The sequence below is a fragment of the Leptopilina boulardi genome, unplaced genomic scaffold, assembly GCF_019393585.1.
Source record: "Leptopilina boulardi isolate dan_hultmark-lab unplaced genomic scaffold, ZJU_Lbou_2.1 LbouV2_195, whole genome shotgun sequence".
Classification (NCBI taxonomy): domain Eukaryota; kingdom Metazoa; phylum Arthropoda; class Insecta; order Hymenoptera; family Figitidae; genus Leptopilina; species Leptopilina boulardi.
In genome coordinates this window covers 1,670,593-1,693,426 of record NW_026137746.1, presented here as the reverse complement: position 1 = coordinate 1,693,426, position 22,834 = coordinate 1,670,593, and the positions used below count along the sequence as shown (strand labels likewise).

At 27.1% G+C, this 22,834-nt stretch overlaps 1 protein-coding gene and 1 non-coding gene across 2 annotated transcripts; one reads left to right on the top strand and one right to left on the bottom strand.

The window, feature by feature from the left end:
- Window positions 1–1,434: 1,434 nt before the first annotated feature.
- Window positions 1,435–1,552, top strand: LOC127278165 (5S ribosomal RNA). The gene has a single exon (XR_007842454.1). It is a non-coding gene; the product is annotated as a 5S ribosomal RNA (ribosomal RNA).
- A 15,916-nt stretch (window positions 1,553–17,468) lies between these two features.
- Window positions 17,469–22,834, bottom strand: LOC127278098 (uncharacterized). Its single transcript, XM_051299631.1, has 2 exons — window positions 22,808–22,834; window positions 17,469–22,630 (listed from the first exon to the last, which is right to left on the bottom strand). The coding sequence occupies exon 2, from the start codon at window positions 22,618–22,620 to the stop codon at window positions 17,830–17,832; it is 4,791 nt and encodes a 1,596-aa protein (XP_051155588.1). The 5' UTR covers window positions 22,621–22,630; window positions 22,808–22,834; the 3' UTR covers window positions 17,469–17,829.

The window sequence follows — 22,834 nt, the reverse complement described above, 5'->3', positions numbered from 1 at the left end:
TCCTTTCGTTTATAAAACTTTTCAAAGTGGCGGAAACAAATTTTTTTCTTTATAGAAACATGTTATATGAGATCCTGATCAATTGTCCGGATGTATGTATGTGTGTGTGTGGATCCCTTTTTTCTTTAGAAGATAATTTTAAGGCCAGGTCCAAGTGAGGCAGCGCCATCTACATTGATACTAAAATTTTGGAAAATTTTCAACAGCCTTTTCTTGAAAACAAGATGGTAAAATGCTTTTTTCTTTATGGATAATTGATTATTGATAAGATATACACCAGCTAAAACTTTTTTTGAGTTAAAATAATAAAAAAAATTTCATGTCAATAAATTAAATATGAGCACTTTTTTCACAAAAACTGTAACAGTACTTTCTCAGAAATTACAATCAAAAATGCAATTTCCATATGGAAAATAATTAAACGCTAAAAAATACACGACCTAAGATTTACCAATCACGAAAATAACAAAAAAAATTTTTATTAAATATTTAACATATTGATACTGCTTTACTGATTGTGACAGCCCTTTGGTAGATTATGTATTTCAGGTGGTTAGCAACAGCGCCAATCTCCTCCTTTCGGCAAAACTGCGAAACGTCTGGTGACATATATAACCTGCCAAACGGCTGTCATAATGAGTAAAATATTTTATGTTAAAATACTTTTTTTTGTTATTTTTATGATTGGTAAATCTTAGCTCGTGTATTTTTTAGCGTTTATTAATTTTCCAAATGGAAATCGCATTTTTGATTGAAATTTCTGAGAAAGTACTGTTACAGTTTTTGTGAAAAAAGTACTCTTATTTAATTTATTGACATGAAATTTTTTTTATTATTTTAACTCAAAAAAAGTTTTAGCTGGTGTATATCTTGCCAATAATCAATTATCCATAAAGGAAAAAGCATTTTACCTTCTTGTTTTCAAGAAAAGGCTGTTGAAAATTTTCCAAAATTTTAGTTTCAATATAGATGGCGCTGCCTCACTTGGACCTGGCCTTAACAGGTTTTAATGGATTTAGATAACATTTGGTAGGCTCATTTATCATATTAATATCTCAAATCTGACCGAAAAATTTTAAAAAATACCCAAAAAAAAAAATTTTATCGTCTTTTTTCAAAAAATTTTTTTTTAATGGAAAAAATTTTTAAATCGAAAAATTTAAGGATATATATAATAAAATCGTTTTCCTTGCGTCAAGACGAATCGATTAATATATATAAAGTATACATTTGAGGTAAATTTAAAGAATTAATGAAAGTTAAAAAAATGTATTGGGCTGTCAATTTTTTTCTACACTTTTGGGTGTATTTTGTGCAAGAATATGCAATGAAATCGTCTGCCTAAGAAAAATTGAATTTTTTTTGTAATTTTTTTATGATTGTGGTTGACTTAAGTAAAAAGTATTTGGACAATTTGTAAAACTTATATTTTCAGTCAACGCTCATTTCATGTTGTTACACTGGTTCTCGTCCGATCACCAAAGTTAAGCAACATTGAGCGCGGTTAGTACTTGGATGGGTGACCGCTTGGGAATACCGCGTAGTGTTGGCTTTCTTTTTTTTAATTTTTATAATTTAAAACTTTACAACTTTATTGTTTATTACAATTATTTCTTTAATTAATTCTTAATATTTTGGAAAAAAATATTAATAAATTATTAATTTTTTTTTTACATATAACACTGCTGATAAAAATAAGTTTTTTTTTTAAATATTTTGAATCTTATCATTAATAATTAATATTAATATTAATTAATATTATAATAATAAATGGGGTAAAATAATGTATCAAAAATAAAATTTTTTTTTCACACGTGTTTATTATTTATAATAATTATTGTTATCAGACAAAAGTCATTCAAAATCGTTTTTCAATGATACGCACTGAAATGGTATTTCAATAGTCAAAAAATTTTATTACAAAATAATTATAAATTATTGAAAAATTATAAATAAATAAATAAAAAAATACAGAATAAATAATTATATATTTTCAAATTTAAAATATATTGCACGCCCTGGCGGATTTGATTTACCTAAATTCGACCCACTTACGATTTATATATGAATTACGATGAGGTGGAAGAAGATTTTTATGAGGATGAACCCATAAGAGCCCCAGGAGCATAATAGCTCAGTAGTGTAAATAAAATAAATAAAATTTTTTTTTCTTTATAAACGAAAAAATTTATTCATAAATTAAGAAATTCATTCGCTTAGGGGGGCATTTTGGAGTCAAATTTTGTAAATTTTTATTTTTAAAAAATATTTTTTTTTGTTTCTCTCCATCTTTTTGCCAATTGAAATTAATTTTTTTTAAAACAAATAAAATTCCTTTTATGTTAAAAGAATTCATTCGTTTAAAGGGACATTGAAATATTATTTCAATAGTCAAAAAATTTTATTACAAAATAATTATAAATTCTTGAAAAATTATAAATGAATAAATATTAAAAATTAAATTCTACAAAGTAATGAAATTAAAACTAGATAAATTGAATTTCCGAAAATAATAGAAAGAGAGAGAAGATATCTATAGATAACACAATGAAAACATAAACAGGAAAAATAATAGAAAGAGAAGGTAGATATAAATACGAATTAAGAGAATTATTAATTTAATTTAAAGTTAAAGTTTTTTCTTTACAAATAAGAATTTTTATAGATTATTATTTAAAGAATAAATTTATTTTATATTTCTTTTTTTTATTATTTAGAAAGTAAAATAATAAAAATTATTTTTAAAAAATTGCTGAAATTAATAATAATTAAATAAAATTATATGTTATATTAAAATAAAAATTATTTAAAAATTAATGGTAAAAGTTAAATAATTTTAAAATTATTATTTTTTGAGAAATTAAAGATTTTAGAAAAAGAAAATCAGTTAGAGAAAAATGATTGACAGGTAGACAATGGCATTGTCCTTGGCGAACGTTAGAAACGGAATTAGAGAGAGAAAAATATCTCCGTCCTTAGAAAATAATTTAAATGTAATTGGCTATTCGAAAATAGACGCCGCGAAAAATCCAAATAGAGGGAGAAATTGGCGGTAAGAAATACATGGGAGAAGCGCCCAGCGTAAAGTGGTGAGGGAAACTCGCGGATTTTCGCTCAATCAATTTAAAATTCCTTACTCATACACTCGCACATTTTGAATTTTACTTACCCCAAAAAATTAAGGGTAGGGACGCAACTATATAAGCCAAGTAAATGCGTGCTTCTGTCTCTTTTGTCTGAACAGTTTTAAACTGGTAAGAGCTTTCTTCTATATTTTATTATAAAGAAATTTCAGAACTATATAATCTACAAAGTCAAGTCTTTCAAACTTGAGAAGTGCAGATTGTTGGGGGCTTTCTAACGATCTCTACCTAAACGATCTGCATCTCTGGGCGAGAAAGATAACAAGGACTAAATCGTAATTAAAAATAAAATTTATTTAAAATTGTTAATTTTGAGAGACCAATTGTTAGGGGCTCTCTAACGATTTCTACCAATACGATTGGTTCTTCTTAAATTAACAATTAAAAATTGTCGAAGAGGAAAGTCTGTTGTCAGGAGCTTTCGAAAGATTTCTACCAACACGACTGACTTTCCAAATCTGCAATAAAATAAATTATTATTTAACAAAACAACAACAAAATTACCAACAAACAAATCTTCAAAGTCAAGCCACGGAAAATCAATGGTCAGGGGCTTTCTAACGATCTCTACCAACACCATTGATTGTCCAAGAGTGGTTAAAAAGACAAATCGTAATTCTTGTTTAATATTCTTATATGTCATGTGCATTTCAATAGGCGATCCACATGACAATTTGAAAGATTAAACTATAGAGATGATCCTGACAAGCTCAAGAATTAGCTAGAATAGGATATAATTAATTTATTCAAATTAATTATCTAGTAAGGTTTTACAGAAATAAATCTATTCAAGTTTAATGTAAATATTATAGTTTAACAATGTATTGTTGAACTATGATGACTCATTAAAGTTTAAATTTTTTATACCAAGAATAGAAAAGGTAGAAATAGAGTTAGGAGAAACTAACCCATAAAATTTTGTTAGGTAAAGTTTTACAATATTGTTAAAATAATTTATTTCATATTTTTTTTGTAGATTTCATAAACTACATAACCAATAACTGCAAATCGATTTTATAGTGAGATTATCACAAAATCAAGGTGTGTTTGTATTTATTTTTATTTATTTATAATTACTAAGTTAAACTAAAAGTAAATTTTATTCTATTCAGAATTGAGAGAATTAATGAGGAAACACTCACAATCGTTTTTATAAACAAAGAAAACTATATTGTCAGATTGATTGTTTATTTTCATTACTTAAATAAAAATAACTAATTCTTTTATTTATTATTATTATTATTTCCTTTAGCATCAAAATTCTTTGAAACGATAAACAATCAATTGCTTAAACAAGTAAAAGAATTTTGAAAAGTTATTAACAAAAGCTAAAAAACTAAATAATTATTGGAAAGATTCCTCTAATTTAGTTTGAAAAGCGACACATAATTTAAAAATAAAAGAGAAGAATATAGATATATATAAGTATAATATAGAATTTGGAAAAGCAAAACAAAAAGATAAAAACTAACGTATTTTCATTCATAAATTTTACTACACGTTTACAATATTATCTGATGATATAGTTAGCACGTGTTTCATTATATTGAATAATAGAAATTAAGAATATAAAGTCCCTTTAAATTTTAACAATACTATTGTTTCTTTTGTATTAGAGATAATAGAATGTGGGTGATACTTCCCTAAACATTTATGTTTACAATTTATCGACCACATGTTTGAACTCATTTGCTTCTCAGAATCGATGTGTCACGTAAATTTAATTAAATAAGAATAAGAAATTACATAATATATTAATAATCCCCGGACTGAGAGCTTATGAATGCTTCAGTCGACGCAACGAGGTTAATTGTGCCTTTCGCTTGGGGCTGGTCACCCCGATGCATCGACTGTACAAAATGGTAAGTTCACATGCCTCTAAACTGACAACTAAGTTGTACATGGCGCTACTTATCACGTAAACCTTGTTTTTGTCCGGTGATGTTTTGAAATGAATGCGAAACAAAGTTGTCAAATTGACAGTTCTCGAGGAAAAATTTATTATAAATGTGCTTTTGTTAAATTGATTTAATTAATTATTAATGAAAATGCCTAAAGTGGATAAAAATATTACTATTAAAAGTGCAAAGAAAGGAGGAAATCGCTGCGTTGCTCCAGGTTGTACGTCAGGGTATGACTCAAACTCAAAAAAGGAGCATGTTTTTCTTGTTCCCAAAGGAGAGGAAAATGTCAAAAAATGGCAAAAAGCCATAATGAGGGATGACATTGTAATTAAATCAGGTCATAAAGTGTGTGCCTTACATTTTTCAAAGGAGGATATACTGTGGCAAAAAGAAATAAAAGGTCCTGATGGAACTATCCTTGGTATCGTAAGTATATACTTGTTTTTTGTTTCAACTATTTTACATAAAGAGATTAATTAATTAGGTGAGAAATAATAAATAAAAATATAGCCAATAAGATTATAATCAATAAAATTAACGACTTTTGTAAAATTCATGTAGAATCTTATTTTTATTTAATTGTTGATAGGGCCCATACAAAATTCCTCGACTAAGGCAAGGAGCGCTTCCATCAAAATTTCCTGGTTGTCCTAAATATCTTACAAAGCCTGAATTAAAGAAAAGATTGCTTCCAAAAAAAAGAAGTATATTGGAAGAAAAATGTAAGATAATCGCATATAAAAAAAATATCGAGGTTATAAATGAAACTTCACCATGCTCTACTGAATTTTTAAACAATTTTCAACATCCAACAGATAACCTGTTAAATGATGAAAATTTGTTTGAAAAAATTCTGCAGAACGATGAAATTGTCAAATTACCTCCGTCTTGGTCACGACAGAATATTTTAAAAGGCGATTATAAGGATAAAGACGATCAGTGTTCCATGATACAATACTCGCAATGGAGTTGTAGATTCTTAAAAGACATGGAAGTTACTTTTTCAAAAAGAATTTTAATTAACAAGAAATTAGAAGTTTCGATATACGTAACAGGAAATTTGTTAAATCTAGAAAAAATGGGAATAAAAAATAAAATAGATAATATTAATGATATTCAGAGTTTAATAGAGAAAGTTGAAATTTGGAAATACTGTTACGGTAATCAAATATCTCATGATATTAATTCAATTGTGGAGACTTCAATTTCTTTTAAAGATAAAGAAGAATTTCTTCGACACAAATATTGCACTCTTCTTTTGCCACCAAATGAGGAGGAAAAAAGTTGCAAATTTTGTAGAGGATTAAAGAAAACCCTTGACAAAAAAATTCGAAGAATCGAAAAGAAAAAAAATAATTCTCAGGTTCATGTTCCAAATCTTAGTTTTTACCAAAAAAAACAGGTAAAATTAATAAAAGAAAAATTAAAAAATTCACAAAGGAAAAATAAGCGATATTTTTTACGCTTAAAGCATTTGAAAAATTGTTTGGAACGAAACCGAAAAGAATTAAATGAAATATCAGAAAAATCGCTTTTAGAAATTTTGGAGCAAAGAAAGTTTTCGGAAAATGAACGTGTTGTATTTTTAGAAATTCTTGCTGCATCGAAACTGAAAAATAAAAAGCAGGCTAGATATTCAGAACACTGGATCGTCTTGTGTCTCCTTTTACACACGCGTTCTCCATCGACTTATAGGTTTCTAAGAGATAATAAAATCATTCCGTTACCTTGTATTCGCACTGTAAGAAGGTATTGGTAATTATTGCTGTATAGGTTTACATATAATTAATTAAGTGAATTAATAATTTAATTTACATGATTTGATTTCAGCTATTTATCGCTCATCAAAACTCCATGTGGTTTCGATCCCAATTTTTTTGAATTGTTCAAAAATCATATGAATGACTTACCTCCATCAGCACGTCATGGATTAATCGCTATTGACGAAATGGGAACAAGGAAAGGATTGCTGCTCGATAGTAAATCTATGTCCTATAAAGGATTACAGGATTTTGGGGATGGAGCAAAAAAGAGTTCTGTCACAGAATTAGCTGATCTTGTTATTTCAACCTATTGATGAGGATTTTGTGCAGCCAGTAGCTGTGTTCGCATCCAAAGGACCTACTGATGGTGTGACATTAGCCAAAATTATTTTAGAAGCAATTATATTGCTAGAAGGAGCAGGTGCTAAAATTCATGGTGTTGTTTCGGATGGTGCAACACCCAACAGGAAGTTTTGGTCCGAAGTAGGTTGTAGTGGAGAAAAAAAGAATTTTCAGAATTCATTTTGTCACCCTACTGAACCGGACAGAAAAATTTTCCTTTTTTCCGATACACCTCATTTAATAAAAAACGTTCGCAATAATTTATTTTCAAAAACTGAATTTAAGGTAAGAATGTAATTATTAAAAAATTATATTATATTAATAAAATGTTATAAAAAATACTGATGATTAATACATTTTTTCTAGGTCCATCCAGATGAATCGCCCGTTAAATGGGAACATTTTATAAGAGTGTTTAATCAAGATAAAATGCAATTTGGAGGCAGTAGGAAATGTCCCAAACTAACGGAAGACCATTTGTTTCCTCACAATTTGTTAAAAATGAGGGTTTCATTAGCAGTGCAAGTCTGTAAATTGAAATACATTTATTTATTATATGAACTTTAAAAATTTATTAATTATTTTTGTTGAAGATTTTTAGCAAGTCGATGGCTACAGCGTTAAGACACTACCAACAAATTGACGATCAACTTAGAGACTGCGAATCAACAGCACAATTCTGTGAAAGAATAAATTCTCTTTTCGATGCACTGAACAGAACTTCCAGAGAAAAGGGAGTGACTGTTGAATCTGATGATTTTAAAGTATGTACTATATTATTAAATAATTTTATAACAATAATATTAATTTTTCTAAATTTAGGTAATTGAAAATTCTATTAAATGGCTTGATGATTGGGAAGATCTTGTCGGGTGTGGCCTTATATCTCCATATAACTTTTTGAGCACTAATACTGCACAAGGCTTAAGAATGACTCTAAATTCTGCGAAGGATTTAGTGTCATATTTAACTAAAAAATTCAATTTCAAATCAGTGCGCACTGGTAAATTAAATCAGGATGCTTTGGAGGTAAGTTTTGCAATATTTTTTATTCTTCAACTATTTCAGTTCAAAAATATAGAAAATGTTCTCGTTTTTGTGTGAAAATTCTAACAATAATTTTTCCACTTAATTAATTACTAATATATATATAGCCCTTATGTGTGTGTCTTTTTGTATATTTTCATTTATTTTTGTCTTATTTTTTATGATAGCTTTTTACTTCTATTGGGATGCTTTTTTCTTTAACTCTTTATTTTCTTATTTATTAATCTTCGAAGTAATTTAAGTAATTTGAATGTTTAAATGTCATAATTTCCAATTCAACGAATTTTTATTTGCAAAAACTGTTATTAGATAGAATTCTTGAAAATCCGAATTTTCATTTGTCCGAAAATTAAAATGGCTGAACAAACAATCGACAGAAAGATTTTGGCGTGAATTTATTGATCAAAAATTATTTAAAAAATTGTGATTCGTAAATTTAAAATTCATGTCAAAATCTTTATGTCGATTTTTTTCTGGTATCCGATGTTTTTAATTTTATTTTAGCTTTATACTCAAAACTTGCTTGTCTTTTATTTATGTAGAGGTTTTTTGGCACGATAAGACTTGCTGGAGGAAGCAATGATCATCCATCGACACCTACTTTCCTCCAAATTTACAAAATTCTATCCATTTTTAGTCTCCTTAAACCTCCGAAATTAGGAAACTGCTCGGTGCAAGGAAATGCACCAACAAAGTCATTAATTACAATCGCAGAATTAAAAACTATTTATTCGTTTGATAATGAGGAAAAGAATGCGATTAAAAAAATTAAAGAAAGTTTAAATCTTGTACTTCGAGGAGTTGATTCCGATTTTGGGGATTTTGTTACAGCTGATGAGACTGACTTTTCCACTCCTATAATTTTGGATTGCCTAAATTTTTTTACAACCTCGTCAGTCTGCAAAGAATTAAAACCTTTTATAAAATGTAAATCCTGCTACACTGCTCTTTTTTCCGAATGCAATGAAAATTCGTGTGGTGGAAATGGCTTAATATACCCCAGTTCATTGATTTATAAACAATTTAGAAAATCTTTACTTACAATATAAAGAGACTAATAATGTACTAGATTTAATCTTGCATGACATTTCTCGAAAAAAACTATCTCACTTTCCTTGCATGGAGCATGCTCTGGACATTTTGTCCTACATAACAAAAAAGTACCTTAGCATTAGAATGAGACAATATGCTCAACACATTAAAAAAAGGTCTAAAAAATTGACTTACAAGGTTCAAAAAAAATTGAGTAAATGTACATTCGAATGAACTAAAAATGTGCAATATAAAAATAAATTATATTTTAATGCAATTATTGTTGATGTTTATTTTTTCTCCTACTAAATGTTATGTATTGATAATGTGATATTGATAATATGAAAAGAATTAATAATTTTATATAATATTTTTCAAATCTTTCTTTAAATTTATTCACGGATATTAAATATTTCGTGCTGTGTAATTAATTTTTCTCAATTCTTGTTTAGGCATAATCAATTAATACGATTCTCATATTAATAAATCTTGTGTATAGAAAATAACATATAATTTTCATACTTTATAGGAAAACTTTAACAATATTTAATGTAAAATAAATTTTATTAATATTATTTTATTTAGTTATTGTTATTTATATTTATTAAAAATTTTAATTTATGTACTGTAATACCGATTTTTTCAAGCAATAGATTTTTCTTGTAAATAATTTAAGTATTCAAGAAGTTTTACACTTCTAAAACCTAACGAATATTTTAAAATAATTGTATTTTTATTGTTTTATGATGACTCACAGATTTGGATTTAATATGTATAATTTTTATACTTTTAAAATAATTATTAATAATATTTTTAAATTTAGTACATTCAAATCTGTAGAAATTCAGGTTTACGTGATAAGTAACGCCATCTACAACTCAGGCGTCAGAAAAGGTGCACTAGAACTATTGTCGATGCATCGGGGTGGGGCTGGTTGTTCCGCTGTCAATCGCTACATAACCATAATCTACTATTGCCTCGTTTGTTCGAATAGTTGATTCAATGCATAGTTTGCAAAAACTGGGCACATTTAAAATGTGTGAAGGGTAAAAAAAGGGTCAGTTATATGTGTGTCAATTGTAATTTCAATAAATCGCATTCGGGATAAGTATTCACGTATTAACGATACAAATAATTGTTTCAAAAAATATTTTAAAAGACTGACTAATTACGTAATTGTAAAATTATAATAAAAATACTTATTACGAAAACTATGCTTTTAGTGACTGACTAACTATGCAATTATAGAATATAACTCAGAAAATGTTTATTTGTACTTACTAAAATCTACACTGAGAAAACAATCTATTTAAGTTTAAAAGAATCCTTTTATCATAAGCGGATTTTCCTTTCAATATTTATTTGAAAGGATTTCCTTTTAGGACAAAAGGAAAGTCTTTTAAAGTGTATCCTTTAATTTTTAAAAGAATTTAGTTTACTATTTAAAGGAAATATTTTTAAAGAAATAAAAATAAATAGTTTATTAATTTTTTATTTATTAGTATTGTTAATAATTAAAGAATTACTGTCATTTATTAATTTTAAATAAAATGAAATGAAATTATTTATATTTATTATTATTAATAAGTTAATAGTTTTTTACATAAAACTCGGAAAATTTTCATAATTTCTATTATTTTATATTAATTTTTTATACCTTTTTTTCATAGTTTTGAGAGATCAATTATAAAATTAAATTTGAAAATTTTCAATTTAAAGTTGTGGCGTCTGAAAATTTATTTCCATATTTGGACAATATAAACATTATAATTATATTTTATTTTATATGTGTTACACTAATATAAAAATGCACAAACATGTACACAAATACACACACACAAACAATATGTATTAATACAACATTTTTATTATTACTTGTAATTTTATGTATTTGTAATTTGGTTGTGCTCAGGACTATTTCCATGTATATTTTTAATATTTAAATTTTTTGTATTTCCAAAAATGAGCTCTCTTGCTGGCCTGGCGATCATGCCATCCTTTCTTAGGTACCTACGGCCGACCCTATCATAAAATCGGTCCGTTCAACTAGCCCGGCAATGTACTCTGTACACTCCTTACCCTCTCTTTTTACACCTTTTCCATCCTTGTTTAACTACAATAATTTTCCTTAATTTTATCGTTTTTCTCTTTTCCCAAGCGACGCTTTGAAAACCCTGTCGCCATTTTTTATTTCAGTCTTTACCTAAATCTCGTCCGAGCACAACCTCGCTCCGAGAGCAAATAAAATTTTATAATAAATATTATTATTTCTGTTTTTTAAATAAATAAATTTTGTGTTTATTTCTTGAAGATACCCGGGCGACTAAAAAGTAAATAAAATTTATAAAGATAAAAAATGATAAAATAGTAAAAATGTCCTTTTTCATTGGTTTAATTTTACAAATTACAAGTGAATTTTTCAAATTCAATTCACGGAAATTATTTTCGCTTTCAATTTCGAAAAATTTTTGGATTAAAATTTTTGAACCCATGGAAATATTAAGGTTATATTTTACAAAATCATCGATGGTCATTAGTTTTAAAACATTGAAAGTAATTTTTCTGTAATAAAAACAGTAAAGGAATAAAAAATTTTATTTTTAAAAATAGTACTTTGATTGTTAAAAATTAAAACAAATTAAAATTAATGAAAGTAATTTATTGTAAATGCATAATTGTAATATAAATTAATACTAATAAAATATTTTTTATTAATTTATTTTTATTTTAAATTATTATTTTTTTATGTATTAAAAGAATTTCATTAGAAAAACAAAAGATATCTTTTATTCGTCAAACTCTTTTTGTTTTCCCTGCTAAAAATAAAATCAGAAATCAGTCTCAAAACGTCAGAAATCCTGACGTTTTGAGACTATTTTGATGTTCTGTGATGCTGCTGACTAATTCTGACTTAAATAGTTTTTATGGGCCTGACGTTTTCTAAAAAGTGACGATTTCTCACTACGTTTTATTTTTTTTTGTAAAAAGGGTTCCAAGAGAGGTACCAAGGCCACTCCAACCCACCATATAACTCTATTATATTATATATTCCCTTTTTCCAACAGAAGGGTCCTTTCGAGGGTCCATCAGGTTTTATGACTTTTTAATGCAAAATAAAAAATTATTTAAATTTAAATAAATATTTTTTTAAATGTTATATTTGTAATTTATAGATTTTAACGATTCCAATGATATAAAACATTATGTAAAAACTCTAAAATTACATAATGATTATACAATAAATACTCCATTAATTAAAATTAATTCTCAATAATTTAAAAATATTTGCAAAAAATTTTATATCGTTGTAATTGTATTGACATGTACATTACGAATATAATATTTAAAAATCATTTTTTTCAAATGCAACAATTTTTAATTTTGCAATGAAAAGCCATAAAACCATAAAAGATCCTTCTGGCCTATACTTTTCTTTTTGTCCTTTTCTAACGTACATATAATATATATGGAATCACGTTTGTAAGACAAGGACAGAAAAGGGAAGGCGTCAATGACTACGACTATACTTTTAAAGTCCCTACTTCAAATTTGTATTTATTATTTTACAGTAAGCTAGTTTCCTTACATTTAGTTATAAGAAAGCAACATATGTTGAAAACTTATTCTTACCATTGTGTTAACTCTATATATATATATATATATATATATATATATATATATATATATATTTGAAAAAAATTAGAAATCGCTGGCTATTTCACATAAAAGTTTATTTTTTTACAACTAGATGAGCAAAAACATTCTGGTCTCTTGTAAAATAGAATATATGAATTGATCGCTCAATCAATCTCTGAGCGAATTTGATCCAGTTTTCACTAAATATAAATTTGATTTGAACCAAATATTACATCTAATTATAGTGCAGTATGCTAAAAAGAGAAATTAAAATTAGTAATTATTTAGTTGATTTGTGGAAGAATTATGTTAAATTGAATTTTAATAATATAGTAATTAATATATGCATATTAATTAATTCTTATCATTATAATTAATTATAATAGTAATGAATGTGCTAAAACGTGAGCGAAAAACCTGATAAAATTCGCTCAGAGTTTACTTGAGACAATCCGACAGTATCTTATTATTCTAGACTATTTTATTTGTATATTACACATATTCTTTTAAGTTCGAATTCAAATAATATTTACATACGAATTTTTTGTTTAATTAAATATTTGCTGAAGCAAATTTTATTAATTGAATACATTAATATATGATAATTGGACTACAAATGTTTTTTGATCAATATAACAATATACCTATTTTAACTTTACTTGTTAATTTTTAAAAATTATAAAATTTTTTTAAAATAATAATAATAATTATCAACAAAATATGTTGATAAAATTGAAAAAAAGTAATAAGATCTTCTATTTTCATAAAACCGTATTCTATTTTTAAGATCTCAGTTAGGTTAGTTTAGCTCAGGGGTTAGGTATTCGGTTTGCGTTCGTTAGGTTGTGAGTTCGATTCCCTGCGTTTGCGAGATTTTCTTCGATAGGAGTAAATAAATATAATAAATTGTAAAAATAATAATTAAGAATGTGTAACGTAAAGATAAAAAAATGTTGTACGATAATTTATTTTTTTAATGATAAAATATTGATTTTTTTTAATTTTTAAATATTTGTAGTCAGAATTCATGAGAAGTAAGTCAGGAATCTTCAAAACTATTTTATAGAAAGAAATGTCATTTAACATCACAAATAGTCACAGGGTTTAATGATTTATGGTATGGCAAAAAAAAGGGTCTCTGACCCTCATAAAAAATCTGACTACTATTGACGATTCTTTGACTAAACCTCACTTATTGTGGTGTTCTGTGACTGCAATCGTAACAAAAACAGTCTCAAAACATCAGAGATCCTGACTAATTTTTTGACGTTTTGTGATTTTATTTTTAGCAGGGTTGTCAACAAACGACCAACATTTTTAAATTTAAAAGATTCCTTTTATAATAAAATTAATTCTCTTAACCATTAAAGGACTTGATTTAAAAGGAAAAAAGTTTAATGTTTAATAGATCATTTTTCTCAGTGTAGAAATCTTAAGATTGTTCCTTTCAAAGTATATAACAAATAATTAGTAAATAATAGTAAATTATATATTGGCAATAATTATTTTATTTCTTACGCGAAAAATCATTTGCTTCAACTGAAACAACTAAAAAATCTGAACGGCACAACCGACCCCGGCGTCGGCACAACTCTCTCCATCGCGGAGTTCAACGTGCCGTATTGCCTCGCTGCACAAAATCATTTTTTACAAAAAAACTGTTCAAAATTATCAATAAAAAATAATGGATTTAAAAACTATATTAAATTTTATAATAAATAGACTATAGATTAAAACAAAAAGCTCTCAGTTTACTAGCATTTTATTTAGTTTTCTCAAAATCGGCACTTGCAGCCCTGGTCTCCCCTACTTTCATTTAAAAATATTTTAAGCCTATTCCATTCGTAAACAAACAATTCTTTCAATATTTTTGGAATTTTTAAAACTTTTTGCTATTTTGAATTTTTTAAAATGTCTTCGATTTTTTTTATACTACTTATGTATTTTCATGCCCTGATTATGAAACTCTTTGTGAAAATAGCCGAAAATTTGACTTTTATGGTAAAAACCATAAAAAAGTGCTAAAATTTATGGTATTTTTCGCTTATTGGGTAAAATATGCAAAATTTTCAAAAAATGCATAAAATATAAAAAATTTATGTTAATATAATCTACAACTTTTGTCTAAAAGTTATTTTTTTAATTTTGCATATTTTACCCAATAAACGAAAATAACCATAAATAGTACTATTTTATGGTTTTCAGCATAAAAATCAAATTTTCAGGTATTGTAACAATGATTTTCGTAAATAGCGCATCAAAATACACAAAATTACGAAGTATAAAAAAAAATCGTAGATATTTTTAAAGAATTGCGAAAATATTGAAAATTTTTATTGCCTACTATCAGAATAGGCTTAAAATTTTTGTTAAAAGAAGTAGTTTTTTTAAAAATTTTAAAAAATATCGATCAGTACGTCAATTGAGAAAAATGACTTTTTATCTTTAAAATTTAACAGTACCGTAAAATTTGGTTATTTCGCACAAACTCCTTATTGTTTTGGGGCCAAATTTTGTATGCTTATTAAGGGTCATAAATGACATACTTTCACAAAGTATTACAATAACTTATTTATTATTTTCAGAGTTAATTAACAATTATAAAAGTGACAATATTAATGGTTTAAATTCATTTGCAACTAAACAAATTAATAGTTTTTAACTTGCGACCTGTCATTCTAAGGTATTTTTAAGCTCTATAATTCTTATACAGAACTATTTCTTCTAAAATGTCATGGGAATTAATGGTAATTAAAAAACTGTTTAACAGAGCTTTCATAATATTTTTTAACAGCACAGCTTAAAAAATCTCGAGTTGAAAACATATACATGTTATCTACCTTTCCCCACTTTTTATGAATCCGTTGTCAGAAGTCTAGTATGATTTTTGGCACAAAATTTAATAGGGAGCCTGAACTAATTGTGTAAGTAAACCCAAATGATGCATACAATAGTAAATTATTATGCGTTCAGACAACTTCAATTTGATTTAAATACAATTTTATGTGTAAAATGTAATGTGTGTGTATAATATGTGTTATAATATTCTTCAAAAATTCAATTATTTGAAAGCGTTTTTCAATTAAAAACTTTTCAATTTCATCAAAAATTTCAATAAAAAATCACTTATAGTTCACTTAATTTGAAAAATCTGAATCTTTGAAAATTCAATTACTTTTATTTATTTGTTATTAAAAACAACTTTTTAGTTTGATTAATGGAACCCTTAAGAAACGAATGATTTGAGAAAGTGTGGATAGGATTGATTAATTAATAAATATTTAAAATTAATTATTCTTCACATCTAATTTTTTGCAAAATTCAAAAGAAAATGAAACAAAAATGGTTACAAAAAATTTCCTGAAAAGCGACACACAACTAAAATAAGATGCTTCCATATGTATATTCGACATATAGAAGCGTAACATTAAAGTAATCAGAATCAGATTTTTTTATAACAAATATAATATTTATTTATTTAGTTGGATACATTATTGTTATTGCTATCAAAAAACATATAACGTGAATCTTTTATAAGATTTTTTTAATAAGATCACTATAAAACTATAGTTAGCCTCACGACTCAGTTTATGTACCAACCCTGGCGGATTCGATTTGCGTAATGTCTACTTAACTAAGCGGACTTTAGGTATACATTAGGTAGACATGTAAAAAAACGTATAAAAAAGCTATTAATCGACTTATTATGATAAAAAAAGTTGATAAAAGGGTAAATGAATGTTTATAGAGTAAATTCGTACAAAATTTGTAATTAATAAAGCAATAAATAATTAATAATGAATGGAAATGTGCGCGAGGTACCTGATCAGTTCAGCTGTACAATTATTTTCGTGCTATTTTCATGAAAAGAATATAAATTAACTGCAAAAACAATTGATATTTATAAAAAAGTGTAAAATTGATTTAATTTTATTGTTTGCAATACGAATTATTAAATAATAATTAAGTTTTTATCAAATGTGAATAGTGTTGTGAAAACCAGTGAAAACTAATGAGTTACTACATTACCGATCGCATATGAGAGATGGCGCAACCAGTTTTTACAATACAGTGCGAGCATGTTTTCTTCCAAGCTTTTGCTTTGAAAGAAAATAAAAAGTGAATTTTAAAATGCAGAATAAAGTTATACAAATAATTATTGATTTCATAATTGTTTCTCGTCCAAAATTACGGACATGATTGCAGCTTTTTTGTTACACTCATCGAGAACTTTTTATTATCATATGCGATCGGTAATGTAGTAACTCATTAGTTTTCACAGGTTTTCACAACACTATTCACATTTGATAAAAACTTAATTATTATTTAATAATTCGTATTGCAAACAATAAAATTAAATCAATTTTACACTTTTTTATAAATATCAATTGTTTTTGCAGTTAATTTATATTCTTTTCATGAAAATAGCACGAAAATAATTGTACAGCTGAACTGATCAGGTACCTCGCGCACATTTCCATTCATTATTAATTATTTATTGCTTTATTAATTACAAATTTTGTACGAATTTACTCTATAAACATTCATTTACCCTTTTATCAACTTTTTTTTATCATAATAAGTCGATTAATAGCTTTTTTATACGTTTTTTTACATGTCTACCTAATGTCTACCTAAAGTCCGCTTAGTTAAGTAGACATTACGCAAATCGAATCCGCCAGGGAACCAATTACTTAAATTGAAATCACCAGAGATGATAATTTTCCTATTTCGATAAGAAGTAGATATTTCTTCAATAGTATTGCAAACAGACTGATAAGAAAAAAAATTAAATTTGAAGTAATATAAAATGTTTCAATTATACATATATAATAACGACTTATAACTAAATTTAACAAAAACATGTTTAATTAATGGTCAGCACCAATACGTTGATTAATGGTATCTATGTGACACGCACACTGTGTCTATTATTATTAAAACAAGAAATTTTACTAAAATCTAATTACCAAATTCCGAGTAAAACTTGGTATTTGTAGAAAATAATTCCTGAAGATTCTTTGCGATATTAACCATTCTTTTTTCCAATGGACTTCCACCATCCTCTATTTTCATAATCAGCACTTCCACACCTTCAATTGTGTCAATATATACATTATCCTCCAATATAAATTCAGACCTCGATGTCATGACATAAAATGGATGAGTTTCGTCGGAAATGACACTAGTAACGTCAGCAAGACCAGCCGCATTTTTCAATCTAATATCCATTATTAATGGCATTTGATTTGAAGTACGCGTCATCTTCAGACAATTATCTAATTCCATTTCACGATCTGGATATAACATAATATTCTCTTCAAATGTAATAAATTTTTTCTTCTCGAGTGATAAAAGGTGCCTAGCATAATCTTTACTAATCATTTCAGCACGATGAAACATTAAGTCTACTCTGTCTGTATCAGTTTGTCTAAGCGCTAGTCGATTAATTGCAGCATCCATTCGTCTTTGTCCATCAATATTTAATAAACTCTTTCTCTTCGTATAGGAATATAAAATATAATAATCCTCAAATCGAAGATGCTGTCTAATATCTTTAATCTTATCATATTTAGAAAAAGCTTCACTTATATCTTGAGAATAAGTTAAACCATATATCTTCTGAATTCTTATTTCTGCAGAACTATCTACAAAAATATTATCTAAATGACTTTTAAGTAACAAGTCCTGAATATACGGATGAAAACCAATTTTCCAATCCTCATATAAATGCGTTAATTTACCACTTAATATTTCATTGGACAATTCATTATAAGTTGGAACATTTTTATTTGGTTTTATTCCTAAAATATACCCTTCGAGATTTCTTCTTGCTGATTTCAAGGAAGTCAGCGGAAGACTGTTGGATAAGATGCTGGCGTGCTTTTCAATCTCACTCACTCTTGGTAATTTTTCATTTTTTTCCATCTGCAACAATTCTTTTAAATCATTCTCTAAAAATTGAGACCAGTGACTAAATGACATTCTTTTTTGCTCTAATTGGATATTCAAAATCTTGTTACTTTCAATAAAAGAACTATCCTTTACTGTAAATACTACGTCGCCAAATGTTATGTAGTCACTTACAAAGTCTTCATGAATATGAGTTAAGTCTACAATTCCATATGGAGAATTAATTGTTAAGCTGTATTGTACTTGTATTTCCGAATCCTTTAATTGTAATAGTGGCGTTGATTTTTGATTTGTCAAAAGAGTAATGTCATTAAAGAAAAAATCTTTTGTTTTCAAATTACTTAATAACTCAACATTTTCAACTCCATCCATTATTTGAGTGTGATACAGTTTACGTGGTATTCTTAACTGATATCCATTATTCAATTGAATATGAGCCAGAGAATTTAACGCACGACGGAAATTATATATTTCATTTTCTTTTGTCATCATAAATTTTAAACCATTGTTTCTCCATAATTTTAATAAATTTACATATTCTTTGTACTTTGCGACTTTCAACATCGTTTTATAGTACACTGAATAATCTTTAATACGTTTAATTGAAGTCCCGGTGTTAAACACCAATTTTTGTATTTTTTCCCGATGTAAAGTGTTCTCTAAACCTTCGGATACTGTATTTACTTTTTCGTTGCTTAAATTTGGATTTTTCTGTACATTTTGTCTTGACGTTCCGGGGATATTATCCAATAAATCTTGTGTTTCATGTTGATGTGATGCAATATTTTCTTTAATTTCTGATATTGTATCTAATTTTCTTTTATTTGGATTTTCTTTCAATCCTTCTAGTATTTGTTTTGCATATTGTGAAGAATGATCGTAACCCTCTGGTATTATTTCGACTTTATCAATATTTACTTTTGGTTTAATTTGTAAAGTTTGTCTCGACGTTCCGGGGATATTATCCAAAAATTCTTGCAATCTTTGCATTTGTACTGTTGAGAATTCGAAACTATTTGATATATCGCCTTCTTTAATCATTGAATTAATATAATCTACTTCTTCCAGCACATTGGTTGATACCGGAATATTTACTTTTGGTTTAATTTGTAAAGTTTGTCCCGACGTTCCGGGAATATCCAAAAATTCTTGTAATCTTTGCATTTGTACTGTTGAGAATTCGAAACTATTTGATATATCGCCTTCTTTAATCATCGAATTAATATAATCTACTTCTTCCTGCACATTGGTTGATACCGGAAGTGGATGAGGGTGGAGATTAGGAAGTTGTGGAGAATTATTTTCCAATGTACTGAGTTGTTGATTTAAATTTACGGGCGAGTTTTCCTTCGAAGGATTTATTTTCCATTCTATTGTATTATGATAGACATGATAATCACGAGTTATTTTCATTTCTGGTCCATTAGCCACCATATCCGCTACCATAAATTCAACTCGACGAAGCAGATCATTGTTATCCATTTTTAAGTTGGGTCCAATTATATCGCCAGTTTCTGGAACGAATTGTTTGTAAAAAATTTCACCTGGTGATTTTACTGGAACAACTGCAACCTTATATGAAGCTCCTTGCACGGTTCTTAATTCGGCAATCGTGTCAAGTGATCTTATGCACTCAGGTCCAAATAAATGTGAACCACCAGGATAATGGTATCTAACAATGTCATAATTATTTTTCTTCAATAAAACCTTTGGTACTAATCCCCTTATGTCAGTTAACAGATGCATGTTTCGTTGCATGTTCATTAATAAGGTTTTTAGTGATAATATAAAATTTTTAGCTTGTGATATAGTTTTAAAAACTAATTCAAAATTTTTAACCAGTTTTCCTAACATTTTAAAACTAAAGCGGCCCATTGAGTAAAGTAATTCAAATCCAGGATCTAGTGTTCGAAGCGAGGCTATTGTTAAAGCTTTAAAGAATTCTTTAGTTAAAATTTGTTTTGCGATTGTAATAACAGAATCTTTTGCAATTGCCTTTAACGCTGCAGTTAATGACATTTTGGTCACAATTCCGGCTGTCTTTGCAACAGCGTTTGTCATAAAAATATTCTTAACAATTGAACCTCCGACACCGTTGACTATCTTAAATGAACTTGATACAAATAAACCTACAACTGGAAGAAAACTAAAAATATCCAGGCTACAACTTAACGTGGCTCCACTTATGTCACCTGCTATTGAACTTTCAATACAATTGTATAATGGGATAAAAATTTTCACGATATTTGAAATTTTTTCATCAAGAACTTCCTCATTATATACTTCTGTCATGTTTGTTATAAACGCCTTTGTCTTCATATTGGCAATTCTTTCAACAAAAAATTTATAATTTTCATTTTTATATTTATACGTTGACTGTTCAAAAAAATACTCTTTTTCTGATTTGACCAGTTTTAAACATTTAGGATTGATAATAGCGCTAAGAAATTCTTTTTCATTTCCATTTCTTGTAATTAATGTCAATTCATCTTTCACTTGTCTAATAGCGTAGTATTCTTTTTTTTTGTTTTCAATTATTGCAAATATTACATGTATGTCTTCGTTTATTTTTATGTCGATACCACACTGTGTTGTGGTAAAAGGCATGGGAAATATTAGTTTTGCAGAATTCACTGTAACATTTGGATTCATTTTTTCTAATAAACCACCGTCGATTAAGACTTTCGAAATTGAATTTCTTATCATTTCTTTGTACAGTTTTTCTAGTTTTGGAAATTGATTAAGAAATACATTTTTTAAATTTGGAAAATGACTTGTTTTGCAACTCTGCTGGAGAAAAGTTTTTAGTAGAAAAAGGTACGTGCTTTTATACAAGGACACATATCCTTCTATATAGACACGATACAATGACGAATCACCATGGACAGAAGGATAACAATAAAGAAGAAGTATTTCGCGGGCAATCATCGTCCGAGTTTTGGTATTATTGATTTGCCTTTCCAGTTTGTAAGGCAAACTACTCTCAATTTCTTTACTTACAATTTCATTCATTTTGATATCAATTTCGGTAAATAAAATTTTATAAGCTTCTCTCCAAAATTCATCATTTAAATTAATTTTATTTATTCCTTTGCCTTTAGAGGCATAAAAAAATAAAGCTGCAGTTGAGTAATACGATAATACAATTTTATAGGTTTCATTATCGATATGCTGCAAATCAAGTTCTCGCGAGATTAAAATATATTCCGAGAACGAAAGATTTGGTTCATCCGATGACGTGGACCTGAGAATATTTAAACCTACCATTGAATAAATGTATTTAACGTCCATTATGCTCATGTCTTCTTCGGGTTGGGGAAAAATTGACCAAATGTATTCGTCGAAAATTTTTTTAATTGTCAATTGAGGTAGTGTTGATGTGTAATTTTTTTGCGAACAGTATTCCCAATTGAAGCGATGTTGCAAGAGATGATTATACACGGTTTTCTTAAAAATTGAGTAATTTAAATTATCTGAATTCTGAATCATTTCAGCCAAATACAAATTAATGTTGCTATAGTTGGGAAATAGTACCCCATTAATGAAGTACTTAAAGGTTTCATTTACATATTTCTTGTCAAGTTTTTCACCTTTTTCACCACCATAGAGATCAGTTCCTTTTAGTATTGTACTTAAAAGGAAATGTTTCGAGCGGGTTTCATTCTTCGCAATCGTTAGATACTCAATTAAAGTGTTGACAACAATGTCAGGTTGACTTTGCTGCTCAAATGTTATAAAATTTGTATTGTGAAAAAAAGTACCAAGAAGAGTAATGTAGTGACAAACGGAGAGAAATTGAAAGTTCGGTGACTGCTCAACAATGATTGATGTGTTGTTCATTGTGTTGATCCTGAAACAAATTAACGTGTTAGGTTTAATAATTATTTTGTATTATCAGAAATTTAATTTAAAATGATTTTTTCTAATTCTAATATATATATGTTTATTATTATGGATGTTGACGAATTATGTTTAAGTGTTAAAGTCAGTGACATATGTATAAAAAAGTTTTTTTTAATACACTAACCAATATTTGACACTACTATTATATTTG

Excerpts from the sequence above, each read along its gene's own strand:
- LOC127278098 (XM_051299631.1), bottom strand. The coding sequence starts at position 22,620 with ATGAACAACACATCAATCATTGTTGAGCAGTCACCGAACTTTCAATTT.